General features: G+C 36.3%; 2 protein-coding genes and 1 long non-coding RNA gene across 3 annotated transcripts; all 3 read right to left on the minus strand.

Annotated features, from left to right (window-relative positions):
* Nucleotides 1-6,343: 6,343 nt before the first annotated feature.
* Nucleotides 6,344-10,098, minus strand: LOC149115532 (homeobox protein notochord-like). The gene is made up of 2 exons (XM_089284999.1): nucleotides 9,537-10,098; nucleotides 6,344-8,213 (listed from the first exon to the last, which is right to left on the minus strand). Exons 1-2 carry the CDS (start codon nucleotides 9,859-9,861, stop codon nucleotides 7,864-7,866), a joined length of 675 nt encoding a protein of 224 aa, XP_089141125.1. The 5' UTR covers nucleotides 9,862-10,098; the 3' UTR covers nucleotides 6,344-7,863.
* Nucleotides 10,099-11,703: 1,605 nt separating this feature from the next.
* On the minus strand, nucleotides 11,704-13,435 carry LOC149115533 (uncharacterized). Its single transcript, XR_016206075.1, has 2 exons — nucleotides 12,838-13,435; nucleotides 11,704-12,375 (listed from the first exon to the last, which is right to left on the minus strand). It is a non-coding gene; the product is annotated as an uncharacterized LOC149115533 (long non-coding RNA).
* Nucleotides 13,436-18,537: 5,102 nt separating this feature from the next.
* On the minus strand, nucleotides 18,538-21,259 carry LOC110051198 (homeobox protein rough-like). The gene is made up of 2 exons (XM_020757218.2): nucleotides 20,666-21,259; nucleotides 18,538-19,328 (listed from the first exon to the last, which is right to left on the minus strand). Exons 1-2 carry the CDS (start codon nucleotides 20,982-20,984, stop codon nucleotides 18,922-18,924), a joined length of 726 nt encoding a protein of 241 aa, XP_020612877.1. The 5' UTR covers nucleotides 20,985-21,259; the 3' UTR covers nucleotides 18,538-18,921.
* Nucleotides 21,260-22,312: the final 1,053 nt, after the last annotated feature.

Below are 22,312 nucleotides of genomic sequence, written 5' to 3' on the forward strand. Positions count from 1 at the left end.
ACTAAAGAAATTAACCACTCTGGACCGGGTTGATCAAAGCCCGATAAAGCTAACCCAGGATTAGCGAGAATTTTGATTTGAGTTTTGTAACTCTTCGGTGAGTTTTCCTGTTTGTATTGTTTGTCCTTTAGTGTTGAATTTGAATAATGTCAAACTACACAAAACATAAGCAGTGAAAAGCAATCATATCCAAGAAAAATTAATCCTGGGTTAGAGTCAACCGGCTTTCGAACAACCCGGCCCTGATTTACAAAGGTAAACATTTTACAAGCTGCGCCGGGTGAAGAGGTACTACTTCTGGCAAGCCAAGGTATATCAAGGTATACCCATGCAAGGTATATCATAAAGCCCTGCTTGCCAAAATGATATCATTTAAACTAGTTCTTTTCTTGAAAGTGCTGTTTTTAAAAGCATAATTGTTTCTGAAAATTTGGTGTGTACTAAACGTTGCGAAAATTTTTCAAAGTTCTCTTGCTAGTTAAAGGAATTAAATTAGGTGTTAAGTCCTTACAAAACAGAAAGAAATTTTAAACAGCAAATGCATCGGTGGAAATCTAGAATACACTATTTCCTGCGATTACATCGGCAAAGGAGACGCTTTACGAAGACAATACATTACGTACCATATTGCGCTTATCGAGATTCGGACGTAAACAATCCTACACATCAGAAGTATTTTCCGATAATATTTAAATTTCCGGGAAATTTTTTATAAACGAAGTTTAAGTTGTTTCGAAATAAGGGATAACATTATAAATAACTTGGAGTTTTTGTCAAAATTTGAGAAAAATAATCAATGGAAAATTTGCTTCTCTCCCGATTTCTAAGACCCCAAGTTAAAACTGGAAACGTTTTAAGTAATTGTACCATAGAAAGAACGACTGTACTGAGATTTAATCAAAATAGCCCATTATTAAAGAACAGATTAAACAATCAGCCGGAGAAAGTTTTGATGAAATGTTGCCAAAAAAATCTTGTACTTCCAACAGCTCAGTAAACATGTAATCATGCCTACCCGAGGTAAAGAAACGGCTCTCTTGCATGTCAAAAGTTTGCAAAGCTATTCCCGGTGTAACTAAACTCATCATCAGTTAATTTACTGTCAAAGATTTCTAACAAGATTTTCATGTACTTTAGAGCGAGATCTTTTCAAAATGGATTAATGGGACTTCCAAAAAAAATAAATAAATAAAAGCAAAAAATCTCGATTTTATGCCGAATAAAACGATGTCCATCGTGCTTCGATATTCTACGAAAGTAATCTGTTTTGGTGTTGTGTAATAACATGGCGACTTTCGAAAGAGTGGCTCTGGAATTCATGATGGTTATCATTGCCCGTGATTGACAAGAAAGCAGCCATTGTTAAGTCGTTGAAATAACAGCACTATACTTAAATTAAATATTTAATGCAATTTAAGGGGAAAGGGCGTAAGAACTTAGCTCCTGTAATGGTTAAAATCGGAAGAATTAAGGATGGTTCCAACAGTCTCTGAATTCAATTCACTTCGGCTATATTTAATGAGATTTCCGCCTTCTGTGTTTGTTGATAAACAGGTGTAGATCTAAAATAAAAACAAACCGGACTCTGTCATTCTCGATTAGCAGTGACAACTGTCAATTGTGACTGTTTTACATTGCACATACCTTTCATTCCAAGGAACTTATTTTAAAAGAGCAAGGTATAATCGGCTATGACTGTTTTCTCAATGAATATAGAATTGATGACAACCGTTTCTAGTCCTGGATCAATTGTACAGATGCTGACTGTATGTAAATCTAACATGAACTAGGAAATTTTTCGTCAGGGCATACATGTAAGTGAAACTGTGATAATCATCATCTCCAAGACAAAAAGGGAGCCAATGTCCAAATTCCCTCGATTTTTTTCTAGACGAAACCTTTCCTTAAGTTTGACTCTTCTACAAGATCTTTACAGCTCGTCAGTTACAGCCTGTGGAGGGAATTTTGAAGATTTCCACATAGTTTGTATTGCAAGTTAACTTTTAACAAGTGCAAAGTCTTCTGTTCAAGAACTGGCCAACACTGCTGAGCTTAACCTTTGGTTTTTGCGGCTTAGGCAGCTATGAGTATTACTACCCCTCATTCTCCACGCTTGTGCATGATATTTCGGTTTTGATGTATAAGCCCTTGCCGCATACTACAGCAAGGAAATATAACTTCTTGATAATAAACGAAATGATAATACGGTAAAAATCTCGGGGTGTTCCAATAGACTTTCAAAAAGCTCACTGCTCACTCACAAAGGGGTTTGGTCCTGAATGTTATATAATGATCCTAAATGTTATATAATTACAAAACAGTCCTCACAATAGTGTCCCCAATTAGTTTTTTCTGGAACTGAATACGTTGACACTTGAATAAAGTCTTTCATTCATTAATTTATTCAACAGAATTTAATATCAGGACATTGCATTGAGACAGATACCAGACTATACCATCCCGGCACTTTTCTTTTTATTGCCAATAAAAAGATTAGATTAGAAGACAAGCAGAAATGAATGGCTTGAATATTTCCATTTGTTTCTTCAATGATTTTGTTTTCAAGATCTGTTTCGACTTACTTTGTTTGCACATAACACGTGTTTTTACCCAGCGATTTAATGTCGGTTTGGAAGATTTATTCCACTAGGTAAACCACTTTATGGACGATAGATTTAAACTCCTTTCAGACTACTCTGAGAAAGAATTTGTATGTATATGCTATACTAAGTCTATAGAAGCTCTTAGAAATCATCTTTATGTAACTAGATTCAGTTGCTGTGTCGCTGAGACGATCACTGGGTTCTTTGGTCCTTTTGATTAAATAACATATTTAGCGATATTAGTAAAATGAAGTAACCAGTGAGCTTCCTCTTATTGTCAAATGTGCCGTACACATTAAAGACTACTTCTTAACAAAGATTCAAATTGGTATCTCCCGAAAGCTGTACAAGTTCTATACACTCATTGTTTATCATACTGCATTTTTAAACTACGTTAACAATCATTTTACAAGCTCAAAGTTTTAAACAAGAACCATCCCTTTATCATTTGATATACACAGTACGGTCCGTAGGCAGACATACAAGATGAATTATCTTCAATTTATATCCGTGAGTGTTACATGTACATCGAAGTGTGTAGAAACAAATAACACCAGAAAGACACTGAGGATATCAGAACGAATTGACTGTTAAAGGCGTTTTTAAGGGTAATACTCGGGCATATGTATGGAACTTAATTCTCGAATACATGATTAAATGTAACTGCGTCAGCTATCAGACATAAGTCAATGTTTAAGCTTGAGCGTGAGAATAAACAACTTCAGCATTTCTGCTGTGATCTACATGGATTTCCTGATCTAACAAGAATACAACACAATTGAATGTTGACACGACATGGTTAAATGCGAATCGTGATTTCTAAAACTTATCATCCCTACCAAAAGCATTATGGTGATGCGTTTCTTCGTTTATATTATTATTATTATTATTATTATTATTATTATTATTATTATTATTGTGTTTTGTTGGCTTCACGGGGAAGACATTCTGTTTATCACGAAAATTAACTTTAATATGACAACGTTGCAAATAGTAACAAAGAAGCTTTTGAAGTCTATGTTTTCAAAATCTGTGCTTCGTTCGTTTTCAATTACTATAAATTGGCGAAAGATGTCCATTTCAAAAAAAACATTCATAAAAATATATCTTTACGAATCCTACTGAATGGCTGGAGTTCAAAATGGAGCAAAACCTCTGATATAGTTCGCATGATAAAAAGCCACTGTATTTGTCCCAAGAAAACCTTGCTCACGAGTTCCTCTGCGAAAGATTGGCATTTCCAACGATTGAATTTCTCCTTTATCTTGAGTTTCTTTCTTCCACTTTATTTTCGCTTTTGGAACCAGGTTTTCACTTGCATTTCTGTTAGATTCAGGTCTGACGCCAGCTCAGCTCGTCTGCTCTCCGTGACATACCGACATTTTGTAAACTCCTTCTCCATAGTTTGGATTTGATGAGCTGAAAACAAGGGACGTAGTTTCTTTTTCTTCATCGGACGCCTTCGCTTCTTCTGAAAATTTATACCTAAAATTTCGAAAAGAAAGCGTTGTTAGAGAATTTAACCACTCTGATTTATAAAGGGAAACGGTTTACGAACTGCGCAGGAAATTGGACGAAGAGGTACTACCTCTGGCAAGCCAGAAGCAAGCAAGCCTGCTTGGCATTTTAAGAGGCCAAAATGTTGATTTGATTTGAATCGAAGGAAGTTACCACTTGGTGTGTAAAAACAGCGGCTTATTTGAAGGCTTAATTTCAAAGAGTTGGTAAGATATTTTGAAGCTGTCTCTTTAGTTATTAGTTATGTGAATTAAGTTAGACGTTAAGTCCTATTTAAATGAAAAGAGATTTTAAACAGCAAATGTATCGTTAGAAATATAGGATACACTATTACCTACGATCATATTAAAAGAGACGCTTTACGAAGACAATGCATACCATAGTGCGATTATCGAGATTTGGACGTAGACAATTCTACAAATTAAAGTTGAGGGATATTTCTTTTGAACGTTGTTAGAGTAGTTAAGAAATAAAGATAAAATAACTTGGAATTTTTGCCTTCGAAATTTTGACAAAAATACTAGGAAATTTGCATCTTTCTCCACATCTAAGACCCCAAGCTAAAACTGGAAACGTTTTAAGTAATTGTACCATAGACAGAACGACTGCACTGAGATTTAGTCAAAATAGCCCATCGTTAAAGAACAGATAAAACAAGCGGCCGGAGGAAGTTTTGATGAAACGTTGCCAAAAAATTCTTGTACTTCCAAAAGCTCCGGTAAACATATAATCGTGTCTATTCCGGGGCAAAGAAACGGCTCTCTTGCTTGTCAAAAGTTTGCAAAGCTATTATTCCCTGCATAACTAAACTTATCATCAGTTAATTTACCGTTAAAAGTTGTAACAAGATTTTCATGTACTTTAGAGCGAGATCTTTTCATAATGGATTAATGGAACTTACAAAAAAAACAAACAAGCGAAAATTTCGATTTTATGCCGAAGAAAACGATGTCCATCGTGTTTCGATATTCTACGATAATAATTAAGTCTGGTCAAGAAGGACTGTTCTAAAGGAATGGCAGTTGTTGATCGATCAGGGATATACATCCTTACCTGTTTTGGTGTTGTGTAATAACATGGCGGCTTTCGAAAGAATAGCCCTGGAATTCATGATGGTTATCATTGCCCGCGATTGACAAGAAAGCCGCCTTTGTTAAGTCGTTGAAATAACATACCATACTTAACTTAAATAATTTGATGCAATTTAAGGGAAAAGGGCGTAAGAACTTAGCACCTGTAATGATTAAAATCGGTAGCATTGCGGATAGTTGCGAATTCAGTTCTCTTTGGCTATATTTGATGAGATTAATTTCCGCCTCCTGTGGTTGTTGATAAATAGGTGTATATTTATCTACAAACCGGACTCTGTTATTCTTGATTAGTAGTGACAACTGTCAATTGTGATTGTTTTACATTTCACATACCTTTCATTCCAAGGATCTGATTTTGAAAGAGCAAGGTATAATCGGCTTAGACTGTTTTTAATCTCAATGAATATAGAATTGATGACAACCTTTTCCAGTCCTTTCTGCAATACTCTGTGGATCAATTGTATAGATGCTGACTAAATGTGAATTTAAAATGAAGTAGGAAATGTTTCCTTACTGCATAAGTAAAACTGTGATAATCATCATCTCCAAAACAAAAAGGGAGCCAACATCCAAATTCCCTAGATTAATAGCAGAAACTAAATTATTTTTCCTGGACGAAACCTTCTCTTAAGTTTGACTCTTCGACAAGATCTTTACAGCTTGTCAGTTACAGCGTGTGGAGGGAATTTTGAAGACTTACACATAGTTTGCATTGCAAGTTAATTTTAATACGTGCAAAGTCTTCTGTTCAAGAAATGGCCTGACACTGCCGAGCTTAAAGTTTGGTTTTTTGCGGCTTAGGCAGCTACGAGTATTATTACCCCTCATTCTTCATGCACGTACATGAAATAATCTGGTAATCTTCCCGTGATATTTCGGTTTTGATGTATAAGCCCTTGCCGCATACTACAGCAAGGAAATGTAACTTCTTGATAATATAAAACGAAGTGATAATACCGTAAAAATCTCGTGGTACTCCAATAGATTTTCAAAAAGTTCACTGCTAAGGGGTTTGGTCCTGAATGTTAAATAATGATCCTAAATGTTATATAATTACAGAACAGTCCTCACAATAGTGTCCCCAATTAGTTTTTTCTTGAGCTAAATACTGTTTGACACTTGAACAAAGTCTTTCGTTCATTCATTCATTAATTTATTCAACAGAATTTAATATCAGGACATTGTATTGAGACAGATACCACTCTATACCATCCCGACACTTCTCTTTTTATTGATAGGAAGACAAGCAGAAATAAATGGCTTGAATATTTCCATTTGTTTCTTCAATGATTGTGTTTTCAAGATCTGTTTCGACTTACTTTGTTTGTACATAGTACGTGTTTTTACCCAGCGATTTAATGTCGGTTTGTAAGATTTATTTCACTAGTAAATAACTTAATGGACGATGATCTTAAAATTCATTAACATTACTCTGAGTAAGTATGTCATGCAACGAAGAAATAAATGAGGTCGTTGTTTACTGTCATGCTGGGGAAGAGAAGGATCAAAACATTGAAACAACTTGAATTCTGTCTGGCCGACAGAAATTCTGATTTCATTAGGATAGAAGAGTCAGATAACAACCCGGATACAGCATATTAGGTCTACCTCTCTCTGAACATAGTGATTTAAATAACGTTTTTAGTTGTATGTATATGCTATACTAAATCTATAGAAGCTCTTAGAAATCATCTTTATGTAACTAGTTTCAGTTCCTGTGTCGCTGAGACGATCACTGAGCACTTTTGGTAATTTTGATTAAATAACATATTTAGTGATATTAGTAAAATGAAGTAACCAGTGAGCTTCCTCTTATTGTCAAATGTGCCGTAAATATTATAAAGACTACTTCTTAACAAAGATTCAAATTGGCATCTCTCGAAAGCTGTACACGATCTATACATTCACACTCATAGTTTATCATACTGGATTTTTAAACTACGTTAACAATCACCTTAACAAGCTTAAAGTTTTAAACAAGAACCATCCCTTTATTATATTTGATATATACAAGTACGGTCGGTAGGCAGACATACAAGGTGTATTATCTTCAATTTATATCTGTGAGCGTTATATGTACATCGAAGTGTGTAGAAACAAATAACACCAGAAAGACACTGAGGATATCAGAACCAATTGACTGTTGAATATGTTTTTAAGGATAATGCTCGGAAATATAGAATTTAATTCTCGAATACATGATTAAATGTAACTGCGTCAGCTATCACGTATAATTCAATGTTTAAGCTCGAGCGTGAGAACATACGACATCAGCATTTCTGCTTTAACGTACATGAATTTCATGATCTAACAAGAATACAAACACAATTGAATGTTGAAACGACATGGTTAAATATGAAGCGTGATTTCCAAAACTTATCATCTCTACCAAAAGCGTTACGAAGATGTGTTTCTTTGTTCTTATTCATATTATTCATATTCATATTATTATTATTATTGTGTTCTGTTGGAATCACGGGGAAGACGTTCCATTTATCACGACAATTAGCATGACAACCTTGCGAAGACCAACACAGAAGCTTATATCACTCTTGAAGTGTATGTTTTGAAAAGCTATGCTCTGTTCTTTCTTTTTTAATTACTATATTCATAAAAATATCTCTTTACGAACCTGACTGAATGGCTGGAGTTCAAAATAAAGCAAAACCTTTGATACAGTTCGCATGATAAAAGCTCACTGTATTTGTCCCAAGGAAACCTTGCTCACGAGTTCCTCCGCAAAAGATTGGCATTTCCGACGATTGAACTTCTCCTTTATCTTGAGTTTCTTTCTTCCACTTTGTCCTTCGATTTTGGAACCAGGTTTTCACTTGCATTTCTGTTAGATTCAGGTCTGACGCCAGCTCAGCTCGTCTGCTCTCCGTGACATACCGACATTTTGTAAACTCCTTCTCCATAGTTTGGATTTGATGAGCTGAAAACAAGGGACGTAGTTTCTTTTTCTTCATCGGACGCCTTCGCTTCTTCTGAAAATTTATACCTAAAATTTCGAAAAGAAGCGTTGCTAAAGAATTTAACCACTCTGATTTATAAAGGTAAACAGATCACGAACTGCGCAGGAAATTGGATGAAGAGGTACTACCTCTGGCGAGCCAAGAAAACTATGCAAGGTATATCATAAAGGCATGGTGCATAAGCCTGCTTGGCACTATAACTCCTAAGAGGCCAAAATGTTATCGTCTAAACTGGTTCTTTTGTAAGAAGTGCTGTTTTGAAAAACAGGACTGTTTTTTAAAATGTTGATTTGATTTGAATCGAAGGAAGTTACTACTTGGTGTGTATAAAACAATGGCTTATTAGGAGGCGTGAGTACAAAGAGTTGCTAAAATATTTTGAAGCCGTCTCTTTAGTTATGTGAATTAAATTAGGTGTTAAGTCCTTATGAAATTAAAAGAGATTTTAAACAGCAAATGCATCGGTCAAAGTCTAGGATACACCATTACCTACGATTACGTCAAAAGAGACGCTTTACGAAGACGCCAATACAATTTCATATCATATTGCGCTAATCGAGATTCAGACGTTAACAATTCTACGCATCGATAGTATTTTGCTATATTCTCTGAAGTTCAGGAATATTTCTTCTATTAAAACGATGTTAGGGTAGTTTAGAAATAAGGGATAAAAATGTAAGTAACTTGGATTTTTTGTGTTCGAAATTTCTGATAAACACAATCAGTGGAAAGTTTGCTTTATCCACATCAAAGACTCCAAGCAAGAACTTGAAACGTCTTAAGGAAGTGTACCATGGAAGAAAGAACTACACTGAGATTTAAACAAAATAGCAAAGAACAGATTAAACAAAGCAGCCGGGGCAAGTTTTATATGAAATGTTACCACAAGAATCTTGTACTTCCAACAGCTCAGTAAACATGTAATCGTGCCTATTCCAGGGCAAAGAAACGGCTCTCTTGCTTGTCAAAACAGTTGCAAAGTTTTTATTCCCAGCATAACAAAACTCATCATCAGTTAATTTACTGTCAAAGGTTTCTAACAAGATTTTCATGTACTTTTGAGCGAGATCTTTTCATAATGGTTGATGGAACTTAAAAAAAGCGAAACGAAAATTTCGACTTTATGCCGAATGAAACGGTTTTTAAATTGTACTTTGATATCGCACTATAACAACCTAGTCTGGCCACGAAGGACTGTGCTTAAGATATTTAACCAAATCAACGATGCAATGAATTTTATCTGGCCTTGATTTTCCTTGAATACCGAGTTAATGCAGTGTGACACCACTCGCAATGTAGACAAAAATGTGTAATAAATATTGATCTGTTAGCTAGTTTTCCAAACTTACCAAAGGAACCTACGTGGGTCGGAAAAATAAATGGATTTATCTGAACAACTGGTTGGGGAGATGGAAGTGATAAGCCAGGCAAACAAGGTAGCAAATGTGGACGATGATACCCCGGAGGAAACACTGCACGTGGAGCGACAAGAAATGTTGGAGTTGAACTCCGTCCGTCAAGCACGTTAACCGGTCTGTCATCTTTGGAAATCCATGGCTGCTTCTCCACTGTTTCATCTGACAAGTTTAAAATATTCTTGATGGAAAATGAACTTCCACTTGGCGAAAATTCAGCGATGCTGGGTGGGGAATATGCAATACCTCTTGTCGCCATTATGGGTTTTGCTCAGGGACATATGTAACCCTACTGGGCGTGTAACATGGCGGCTTTCAGAAGAAAGGCCGTGGAATTTATGATAATTAACCCTGTCAGTCATTCGTAGACAGGATGTCGTTTAGAATGTTATCAATAATGATCAGAACTGTACAGTTTTAAAACATTTTCAGTATGCCTCGACTGAAAGATTATAGTTGAGGGACGCGGCCTTTGAGCGTTAAAAAAGCAAGAATCATAAATCTGGGACGGTTTTTTGACCTATGATTTTTTACGCGGTGTCTTAATTATAAACCTATGGGATTGAATTGCCACTTCCTGTAGCGGTTGATAAACTTGCCTTCCGAAGTGGCAGCCGACGGAACTCTGGCACCATTAAGAGCTGTCAGTTAATGCACTGGATAGGCATTTCATTTAAAAAAAAGTTTAAAAAAAGGCTGTAGGTAAGCTTTATTTTAAAATTTAATAGACTTGATCAATTTTCTTTACAAAACTTAGCTACAAAATAGAAGGTCTCAATGTAGTGTTCTTTCAATGTTGGTTCAAGCGACTGGGAATTGCAAATTAGCTTAACAGATTGTAGACAAAGGTGGTAGGTTTACACATATAAGCTTTAACACCTAATGCCAAATTAAAAGATTTGTTCTCGATCATATTTTAATGATTAATCCAATATTCGTGGCTTATCCTGTCCTTTTTAAATGGTATTTGGAAATTTTGTTTGAGTTTTTTAACTTATTTCCTGCATGCCGCAGCTTGCCATGAGCTGTTTTCAGGGGGCTTTGCGTTGGATGCTTAAGTTACGGAATCCTTGTTTATGGTGGGGAGTCCTCGTTCTGATTTTAATACACGCTAAAAATGATAAAAAGATGAACGAGTTTATATGATATGTTTGTATGTCAATTGTCACGTGATCTGTCTCCGGCGTAAAAGAAAGGGATAACTGTTTTTTTGTCAATTGACCTTACTTTATGTTGCGAACCGCTATTTATGAGTGCTATCATAATGATCAGCAGAGAAGCATGGGATATAACCCTGTTCGTAGTTATTGCAGATAAACATAACGGTTTCACGTTTTCTGTGGCATACCAAACTCAATAGAGTCACCCCGGTATTTCTCTCTTAATCGTCTCATGGGCGAAATATATATAGAAGTAATTGTCCAGACAGTAGGAATTTTATTCTGTCCCTCAGTTAATATTTAAACCTAACTAGCTATGCGGGCTAGGGTATTCCAATAAGGGGTGCAACGCATTGGATCATTCTTCGAACCCTTTGGCGGTCTATCTATCCTATATGGTTTTTGACTCGACCGCGCAAAGGGAATGGTTAAACAGGGTGTAGTTCTAATAGAACAAGCTTTGACATACATGTACGTGTTTGAGACCAAAGGGCTACACCTGCAATTTTGACGCTTTATTTAGACGATAGCTAAAATTGTCCCACCTCTCGCCTACTCAGGGTGGTTTCAGACCTTGGCAAATTCATCTGGCATCTGGAGAGCTCAAGATTTAGATGGGGGAGGAGGGGGACAGTAAAAGAGACTGCATAGTAACACTCTCAACGCTCAATGATCTCATGCATTTTTATAAAATAGAACATTTTAGCTTGGGAGGTTTGTTTTCCCATTACAGACCACGTGATGTTCTCTAGAGAACTGTTATCGATCTAAAAAGTGTTCATTCATATACATGCAACTACCTGAAAAATTTAAAAGCAAGAATTCTAGAGTATCATTACATGGTCTAAAATGGGGCAACAAACCACCCAAGCTAAATAGGTCTATTCAGATTAGTGTTTCAGCCATTTCGACCAGGGTTGTAATAACAAAAAGGTGGCATGCTCTTTTCACCTAAAATTTAATTGTTTTTTAAGAGTGAATATAAATTAACGTATTATTCATATCAACATATGAATGAACGCCTATAAAATATATCAACTTGTCGTGCCACAGTCCAAGGTGATTAATACATTGACTTGTTTGTATCTTTGAACTAAGGAAAGCTATATGCATCAGATTATCATGAAGGTCGCTGAAGATCATCCATTTATATTGAGGGGCTTTACCTAATTATCACTATATTGTGGGTACAATTCCTTAAGTAATGTGACCATAGATAGCCTAACAGAGATGGAAATTATATTATGTGGGAAAATATTCTCCTTTGGCTTTTCCTTCCTGTCCTACCAAGACCCAACAGGTAACTGAAAAGTCGTTTACTTTGTTTCGGTAGATATTGGACTTTTACCTTCAAGGTGGATACACAGTACTCATTGAAGCACTTTGTACATTTTCAGTATGTAATCAGTAACACGTCCTTCGTGAAGGGAATAACAATAGTGAGTATCCTTTCGATTGCGCTGTTTAAGTGTTGAACTAGCAATTTATTGAGAGCAAAACATAAAATAAAATATATTTTGACATAGTACAGAGTCGTAAGTAAACAGAGAGAGCGTAACGTTTCAACTGCACTAGCAGGATTGTACCTTCGATGAACATATGAGACTTGTGAACTGCGAATGAAATGAAAGAAGCGAGTAAGGCACCACCATAATGATATCTGCTTCATTGTTTCACCTTCGTGGCCTTTTCAGTCGTTGTTAATTTTTAGAAGGGTCTTATGAGCGATTGTATCTAAACAAGGATACGAATTTCTGTAAAAATATATCGAGGAAACCGCACAAATGTGCGAGTTAACCACTATGTCTCTCAAAGCAAGTTGAATGAAAAATGTGACGGTACGTAATCGTCTAATTGTGGATGATTTGATTGAATCGTGACTGCTTTGTAAATAACATAAGCTTCTTTTTCGTATTGTATTACCCCAGTTATAAACTATTTCAAGGTTACAAACCTTGAATAGGGCACAAACGATACTTTCCAGATATCAAAGAGCTTTTCATGGGGATTTTAGCTAATAGAACGTAACGTAGGAAAACGTAACAACGCAAACGTAAATATTCCACTCTACTAACCTTGAATTTTGTTTTATCTTTCTTTGAGCTATTGTGATGTTTTAAGATGCGGCGCCACGTCAATAGTTCTCGTTTACTTGATTCAGTCTTCAGTTTGTACGTTTTGCCTGGGTCTCACTGGCTTGCTGCGAAATTAGCTTCTCTCTTGTTTCCATTTTTGGGAAAAAGCCAGTAGTTATGTCTATTTTTCTGACTGTTGCTCTCGTTGTCGAATTATCTAAAAGACCGAATTGTCTCGCGTGGCAATAGCCATATGTGCCCTTGTAGGGTACAAAATGGCCTTTGGGCCATTTCAGAGACATTGAAAGTCGATTCGGCTAACGGATATGAATGGTGATGACAGTAATCAGGGAGGTTATTGTGTAAAGACTAGACTGGACTTCATGCGATCTGTTGTCATTTGTGACCCGAATTTCACACGAGACCCTTCACGAAAAGAAGGCGCTCACGACTAACTCCCACTATTTTCCTTTTTTATGTGCCGTATATGCAGTCTTAACTGGAGATTCGATGAGAGTAAAGGAATTTATATTTAATTACATTCGGATTTGATATTTTTTTCACTTTGGAATTTACGTTGAAAGTTGTCATGTAGTTAATGACACATGATATGATTCATTGAATTGACAGAAATAAAAAAAAACCGATACTAGAAAGGGAAAAAGTCTTTTTTCTGTTCTTTTCCTTAAAGTTAAATTCAAAAATTGAAAGGTAGGAAACAACGATAGACTTAAAAGGGAAGATTATGTAATATTTAGCTCCTATGTATTAAACATACGAGGCTTTATGTGTGCGCGCATGCCATGCCATGGGACAAATGATGATATTAAACTTATAATACAAAAGTAAGAGACAACAAGATCAATTTCCACTGGCTTCATCAGCTTTGGCGAAATGATAAGGAATATATTTTAACCAGTGTTTTTTGGTGCATATAGGAGAAGTAGTGGTCTTCAGGGTTTAAAGGAAGAGGCCCACACAACCATTTCGTCATCAGAGCCCTCCCGTTTTCGATCATCAGTGACGGAACGTCCGACTCGACGGCAGGTAGTCAGTTACAGAGACATGCACCGCATACGCAGCGCATGCATGATGAGTATAGGCTACTTAATGGCTAGTTAAAGGGAGGATTTAAGGTTATTCCTCCGCAGAAATAAAATTAGTGGAACGATTATTTTGGAACTTTCCCTGAATGTTCCCTACTAAGCACTGTTTCAAAAAATATAATCATAAAAGATAGGTCAACATGTTCGCAAAAGAAATATGATGGACCAGTCTTAATGCACTTATGCCTATTTACGTGCGTTATTTCATCGATTCACGTTCCACGGCATTTTGCGACAGCTGGAAGCAAAGTTTTTTAATGAAATACTTGAAAATGAACTTGACAGGTAGAAAGTCTCGAGTGTATGCAACAATGTAACATATATATTTAAAAAAATTACACAATTCTAAACGACATTGATTCAAAACATTCTTCGAGACGTTGTTTTGAAGGTCATAATTCGCATCCTCGAGTAACGGTTTCATGCACGCTTTTAGCCATATCTTATTTCCTTCCGAACGATTTTTTTAATTTACCAAGTTAAAAACAGTAATTTGCACACCAAAATTATGTAATAAAAAATATAGGTCACCATGCCTGTTTAAGAGAAAACCAGCATATAGTTTGCTGTTGCGCTTAGCTTGAAGGTAATCTTTTGATGTTTTGTAGGTGCACACGCACGTATGCACGCGCTAATGATGCGAAAATCGTGCGCAGTAGGTATGCGCAATGCATCATTCTGAGGAATCGCTTTAATGAACGGGATTTTCTCTGATCAGCACTAGAAATCACATTTCATATTTTAAGGATGACCTTACTTTACCGAGACCCCTGATATGCCAACTCCGATGTTGGTCAATCAAATTAACTGAGAAGTTAATTTTTTTTATTGGGGTATAGAGAATAATTGGAGAAGCGCTCTGAGTGTCATTCAAAGTGACAGGTAAGTTTCATTTATGGTCCAGTAAATCAAGCTACAACCTTTAATTCATTCAGCACTCCTGCCTGGTTCTCTGAAAATCAACTACATTTGGAATATGGTATGGAGTTTAGGTTTTAGCTTTCAGTTTGGGTTCGTTTGATATAGCGAGATGAGAATGAAGCATTTTTACACAATTCCGAATGAGCTGGATGCCTCTCTTGCGAGTTATTTACCCCAAAATACCACCTCTTATAAGCTTCTTTCAATGTAAGCTTTGCTCCTTTTTATATTTTATCCCTCTTATCTTTAACACTTGAGGATTAAATGAACATTTCATACCTAACGGTATTGCCAGCCTATCTTAGTAGTAACATGAGAAATTATTTTCTTCTTAGGTCCGATGCTTGAAAAAATGAAACATGCTTAAACGACTTGAATTTTTTTTCAGAGGTGCTTTCAGTGAGGAAATGCCTCTCATGTCCCTTGCGGCTTTTTCAACTTGTCTGAAGGGAAACACTCCTCTTTGTCCATGTATCGGTTGTGCCAATCGGTAGAATGCAAAGGAATTCGGGGTAATTAGGTTTAGTTTTATGTTTAGATACTTTGCTTAAAGTGCGGTAGCTTACAGCTTCATTGCCACCCACGAATGGGTATGTATATGTATCATCGCTGACAAAAGTGCATCATTGGCTATAGATTAATGATATCATTATTCAAAAATAATGAGTGCGCACGTGTAAATTGCAAAAATGACGATTAAATTAGCCGCGATTGAAGTGAATAATATTCTATATTATAAAATAATTGCCATACTACATGCGCTCTCATTGGTCGATAGGTGTGTTTAGATGAGGGTATGTAAACACTGTTGTGACGTTTTAGATTCACACGTATTTTGAGAATTATTTTGTAAAAGCAATAGAGTACTTTTTCCGTGTTTACATAACCTCATCTAAACACTCGGGGGTTGGGAGAATTCTCGAAAGTTATGCAAAGCTTCGTCTACGTCTCAGGTTTGCATAACTGTCTCGAATTCTCCGCACCCCCCTAGTGTTTAGATGAGACTATGTAAACACGGAAAAAGTACTCTGTTGCTTAAATATTGTTAACCCTTCATACTCACAATAACGGTGCAGTTGGTTTTGTCGAGGGTGAAGTGTTTTAATTAAAGGGAGGATGTTTTAGGCTGTGGCTATCTAACAAGTGTTTTCATTATTAATTAACTTATTGACTGAATAAATAATGAGCCAAAGAAACAACGAAAGAAAGAATAAATGATTGAATCCACCCAACGGTCAATACAAGAAACAAATCAAAACGGTGTAAAGTAATAATGGTTTTCCCTTGGAAATTTAGTTTTAACTAAGTTCTGAATTATATCATTGAAGTGCTCGGCTTATCAGTGTAGAACATGCATTAACATAGTTTGATCGAATGATCGTTTGAAGTGATTTGATAAAAGTTACTTAGGTGTTTTGTTTGTGCTTTTTTTTTGGACAAATTCCCATCTTGAAGAACGTTTTGATGCACTGCGCCTGTGTGGGTCTTTGAGATATCAAACTAATATGAACATCATTCTATTGTACCGCCGTCATAAAAATACCTTAGGAAGCCTTCTCGAACAGATGGATTAACGATAACGTGTTAACGATACTTTAACAAATATTTCATACCACAGGAAACAATGTGACATTTACGAGGACTGGTTAATGTGCCGCAGATAAATAAACAGTTTCAGGAACTCGCGGATTTAATATCTTGTTTATTCTACAAATATAAATATGTGATGTGGATTGTGGAACTAATGATAATCGAGTTAGCAACTCAACATGTGATGTTTATTGACTTTGCTTAGCGTCTTACGGCCTTACGGATGTAAACCAACTTCAGTTGGCTCATTCCTTTACGTGAGACTGACAAACGTTCTAGCTTTAGCGGTGGAGTTGAATTTATAGCATACACGCTAGTCTAGCTGAGCTAGCTGGGAAACACGAACTATATGTCATGAGAAAATCCAAACTTGCTTAAAACCAATACTGATGACGGTGAACTTTCCATAGTGTTAGTCATCTTTAGAAATGTTCAAGCGGAACACCAATAATCTTTGCCAAAAAACGTAGAAAATAAAGCAACGTGAAAATCAGCTAACTGTAAGTTATCATTTCAGATGGTAATAGGATAGGGTAATCTCCGAGTTTGACTAATTTGGGACATGATAATTACTAAAAAAAATTACAGCTACTTAGAGGAATGTTTTGGCGTACGTTGAAAGACTTTCCACGGAAAGAACTAGTTACCGTACATTGTTTGATTAACAGAGTTGCAACCAAAAAGCTTGTAAATACAGAGGAAGATAAACCAAATAATTTTAAAGATTGTTATTATTATTATTATCATTATTATTATTATTATTATTATTATTATTATTTTCAATAAAAATTAAGCTCTCCCAAACTTAAACTACTTAAATGGTGGTGCCTGGAAATAAATAGCCTCTGGTTATAGTAAATGAGCAGGGTTTAGCCTAATAAGTCGCCGACCATATTAAGGAGTACGAGGCAGAAGGAGGGAACAACGGCAGAAACCCAGTGAAAAAAATTGAAAGCGTCTATAATGGAGCTTTGCTGGAACCTAAGTTTTGAGAAATAACGTAACCTCTGAAATTTTATTGCCGCTTTTCTCGAGTAAGAAGGTGTGTAATGGAGCATTACCGGTTCTTTGTAATCATGCCTTCTGTCAATGATCATAAATCATTTTCCAACAAAGAACGGTTGTTGCCAAATTAGTGTGATTGATGTTGACTTGCTGGTAAAGGCAACGAAGATGCAACATACTCGTGAGGAAGAAAAGAGGTGTGCGATTGCTTAGGGCAACAGTTTACAACACAGTATCAACGTATGAGACTCTATTGAACTATGCAAGGACGTCTGGATTGCACTTTTAAACTTCGGCAGCTGGTTTTAATTTCCGTTCTCTTTGAACAAAAATGTCACGAGCTCGTGCAGCTGGAGGTTTGGTATGTTCCATTTATTTGGCATCGAAAACGAGCGATTACTTAGAAACCAAATGCCGTCAATGTAACATGTTATGGATAGGAAATGTTTCATATTCGAGGATCGCTGATTCAACGTTAACAGCAATTTTATTAAAAACTTCAGCTTATCAGCTCTCCCAACTTAGTTCTAACCTGACAACAAGTTGGCAATGCGCTTATAATTGCCTTTTCGACACAAAGCAAGTTTACGTTCTTTACAGCTACCCAGTGAAACTGAAAGATCCTTGCAAAAATCCACTAAATAATGACAACAGTCTGTATATCACTAAAGCGAAAAGAAATCAGTCCGTAGAATAAAGGTTAAAAGGCGAACTTTCCTAATTGAATCAGTTTACCGCTTTACCAGGGTTAAAATACCTTGATCGCCAGTATTACTTTATCGGAAACTCTGGCGAAGACCGGGCAGCAGTGAACAGTTCCCTTTATCCTTTCCGCCAATTAACTTGTTGCCCAACTCAACACAATTCAACTTAAGGTACGAAAATACCTGAACAGCTATGCTCTGTTTCATTTTGTAAGAAATGTACGTGTTCTCGATTTCATGTACGTTGCTGACCCACGTCTGACGGTCTATATTTTTATAAGCAATCACTATGTGGCGAGATGTTGTAAGCGGCTTGTTGCAACAAAATCTCTGCACTGCTATGCTTAATGTGCTACAAATAAAACAAACAGAAATCCATATTAAAATTTTTTTTTTTAATGATTATTGCCAACGAATTTTGGTCAACGGTAACAAGACGAGTACAGATACCAATAGAAACTTCATTGAATTATGAAGTAAAACAGCAAGTGACATGATTTCCGGTGCAATATATATTGTATGTTTTATGATCTTTCATTTACTGAATAAAACACAGTAATATGTATACACGTAGTTCATGTAAGAGTGAAAATTTCTTAGATTTGACAGCTTTGCTTCGGCTGACATATTATCTAAATGGCTTTGTAAATCATTCCTCTTAGCAAAGGGCGAATAAGATCTGTTCAAATGTTGAGTAGATTCTTTTGTATATAAAATATTCCAATATATATGATCCATCGTTGGCTTCAATAAGATATCTACAACAATCCAGAGGAACGACCCAGCGAAGGCAAAGTAAATAAGGAACTTGGGTGATATGAGAAAAAGGAATGTATGCAATGCTCCTGTTTACGAAAGTTTCTTTCCTCTTCAAGTAAATGTTGGTCAGTGAATTTAAAGGGCCTCCGTCCTATTTCCGAAGTTGATTGATCTTGTTTATCTCGTGTTTCTTTTTTGGACTTTGTTCGTCGATTCTGAAACCAGGTTTTCACTTGTGTTTCCGTAAGATTTAAGTCTGAAGCCAGCTCGGCTCGCCTGCTTTCAGAGACATACTGACATTTTGTAAACTCCGTCTCCATTGTTTGGATCTGATGGGGTGAAAACAAGGGACGTTGCTTCTTTTTCCTCATCGGTCGTCTTCGTCTTATTGTAAAAAGCTCCACACCTTAAAAGAAAAGAAAAATATAATTTAATGGCTTTTAAAGGTATTTGATGTCGTCCTGACGGTGCTTGGAGTTATTTAAAACAATTTTAAATGTTTTGTTTTTCTTCTTGGGATTAAGTCGCACACGGTAACTCGCGTCTGGCTAGTTATACGTCTCTCTAATTTTTGACTATTTTTTAATTTGCCCTTTTTGAATTTGGTAATGTAGAGAGTTGAAAAGAGGGAAATAAGAGTTATATCAGGTTAACATATATTATGTGCTAGTTTACCACTAGCTTATTTAACAACAGGGAATTTAGCACAAAACAACTAGTCAAATGCAAGAGAGGTACGTCTCTTGTTCAATTCCAGTTGTTCAGCGTCCGCAGAGAACATTTCCTCATTTATCAGCGAAATTTACCTTTTTGCACGCATATGAAAGATTAATTAGCAAACCTAAAAAAAATACGTACTGAAGGCTTCCCACTAGAAGATGGAACAGCAAAAATGTCCATGTATGTCTATGTAGGTGATAAAAATCGTTAAAAGATAAATGCTCTTAAGTTGCTTCTCTCAGCGTAATTGTCGAAATTTTTATCTCAGGATAGCCTACATAACAGTTATCTGTAGAAACAATGTAATACAAGTTAAAGGTAATGTTATCTGGTATTTCTTATAGCTTGGTTTTATCAACAAATATGCTTACAGTGTTGTTGTCAGAGGTTCTGGGAAGAAAGCTATAGCACACACGTAGGGTGATTCAACTGAAGCTTCTTCGGAACATTCACACTTGGATCAAGAGATCGAAAAGTATAAACTTAAAATGAATCAGCACAAAGCATCTTAGGTATAGGCCTCGACTAAATCTGCTGCAAGCTTCAGTTCGCCTATACGTTTTTTGTTGAGGACAATATCCACAATTTTGAGAAATTAGTTCTGACCCTCCGGATACTACTCAAGTGGTAACTTCTTTACATTTTAGCGTGTAAGAATTAACACATTGTTAGAAACAAGTGTAGTTCTCTATGAACGTTTTTTGCCGAATTCTTTGAGCAAAAAGAGTGGAGTGCCATGGAGAAATGGAAGTTTCGTAGATTTAAGCATTGATCATCTAGATAAAACTTCAAGAGAATGGTCATCTTTAACACAGCTAGAAAATACTGAATAAACCAAAGTTGTGTGAAGATCTCACCTCAAGGCATTTACAAAGGGAACAATCAATTTGTGGTTCAGAATATGTGACGACTTTAAACCGTTAACACGGTGCAAAATGAAATGAAGCGGCCGCACTTTCCGCGCCCCAGGAACAATGTAACAAGGACAGGTATTAACTAAGTGGACACCTCTTTTCAGCTTACCTAATGGAGGTCCGTTGTTTGGAATTGGAAAATGGTCAATGCTTGGCTCTGAACGAGGATGTGGGATTCCACCAAAGTTAAGTCCAGGGTCAGGGGTACAAAGAGGCAAACTGTGAGCATGATACGCAAACGGACGTACTGCCTTAGGAACAAGTGGAAATGACGGCCTTCGGAGGGAATCACACGTTGAAGTAGCAGTTGAGAGCCTGGCTGTTGGCTTCTTTTCTGTAGCACCTTGTGAGAGATTCAAAAGGTTTTCTATTGAAAAGGAGCTTCCAGCTAGAGCAGGTGGAGATGTTGTGGCACTCTCTGCCGCCATATTGACTTTGCATCAGGGCGTGTAGTACAGCAATCTTGTAATGAATAGCGGCAAAATATTTGATAATCATGCACGTCAGCCTCTTTTAAACAATAACCGGTCATTACAAAAGGTGTCAGTGATAAAATCAACATCAAAATTGTTCCCTGCACAGAAATTCTCATAAATAAACCACATTTCTCATAATGAGCAAAGCACCGCAGCAGCAGTGGTCTCTGATCTAGAAAACAATGTGGGATCAGTGATTGGGCGCAGTTTTGAACCCTAATACACTTTGTTCAAGGGACTTGTCGTAAAGGTTACTGTTATTTGATACATTTCCTTTTTCCGGGGCCGGACTGGCTTATAAGATTAATTCTTCAAGGCTTTGTTAAATCGACAACCAACGGGACTGGTTAGCTGCGGCCGCCTTTGAAGTGTGCAACGCTTGAAAAACATGTCAAGCTAGTGCTAATTAAGGTGCAAATTCCATAGGATGAGTCAACATTGTTCAAATAAACAATATCAAGGTATGGCTTAAGTTTTTTTTTATCTGGAAGTTTGGAGCATTCTTAACCGTAAGTCATTAAAAAAATCATTTAAAGTCATATTTCATTTAAAGTCTGCAATGAAGAGGAAGGAAATAATTAGTTTTTGGAACCATTTCAATCACATGTGTTTTTGAAAATAAATAAACGACAATATTTGATCGATTGTACGGGAAAACAGAAGCTTTAATTAGATATAAAATAAATTGCAATTTAACAATTCCTAGCTGATCATTGTAATTTTCATATTATTCATCTTTTGTGACCAAATTCCGTTTGCTCAAAAATGAGGGGCGGGTGGAGGGGGGATAATCAAATCTTTCGATCAATTTTTTTTAGATATTTTGTCATCCTTTTGGAAAAGCAACAAGTAATCCACCAATTACAAAAAAAAAAAGTTTAATTTGGTTTCTTTTGTCTGCTTCGTTCTTAAAACATCAATAATTTATTACAATTTTAATATATTATATGGATCCTGTATTTGTCCAATCCGTACGACTATTGAACTGCGTATTTAATACTGATATTTATTCTTAAAGTAGTTCTTATGAACAAGCAGATCTTGACAGAAGAAAAGATGCCCACAATTAACGAATCAGACCAGCCCTGTTTTGCTCCAAGGCCCTTTACAATGCTTTAATAATTTCAAGTCCTCTTTTTGTCCTCATCCTACAATAATCGAGCGAGGGATGATATTTGAACTATCCACTGCGTAACCCCCATGGTCCTTATGAGACGACAAAGGTATTTAATCAATGGACCTTGGGCTTCGATTACCAAATTTGATGTGATGTCGACGGT

The sequence above is a fragment of the Orbicella faveolata genome, unplaced genomic scaffold, assembly GCF_042242905.1.
Source record: "Orbicella faveolata isolate gen_17 unplaced genomic scaffold, um_ofav_v1 contig_13, whole genome shotgun sequence".
NCBI classification, from domain to species: Eukaryota; Metazoa; Cnidaria; class Anthozoa; order Scleractinia; family Merulinidae; genus Orbicella; species Orbicella faveolata.

Excerpts from the sequence above, each read along its gene's own strand:
- LOC149115532 (XM_089284999.1), bottom strand. The coding sequence starts at position 9,861 with ATGGCGACAAGAGGTATTGCATATTCCCCACCCAGCATCGCTGAATTT. Across the intron at positions 8,214-9,536 it reads GACCCACGTAGGTTCCTTTG|GTATAAATTTTCAGAAGAAG; the intron begins GTAAGTTTGGAA and ends TCGAAATTTTAG.
- LOC110051198 (XM_020757218.2), bottom strand. The coding sequence starts at position 20,984 with ATGGCGGCAGAGAGTGCCACAACATCTCCACCTGCTCTAGCTGGAAGC. Across the intron at positions 19,329-20,665 it reads AAACAACGGACCTCCATTAG|GTGTGGAGCTTTTTACAATA; the intron begins GTAAGCTGAAAA and ends TTTTCTTTTAAG.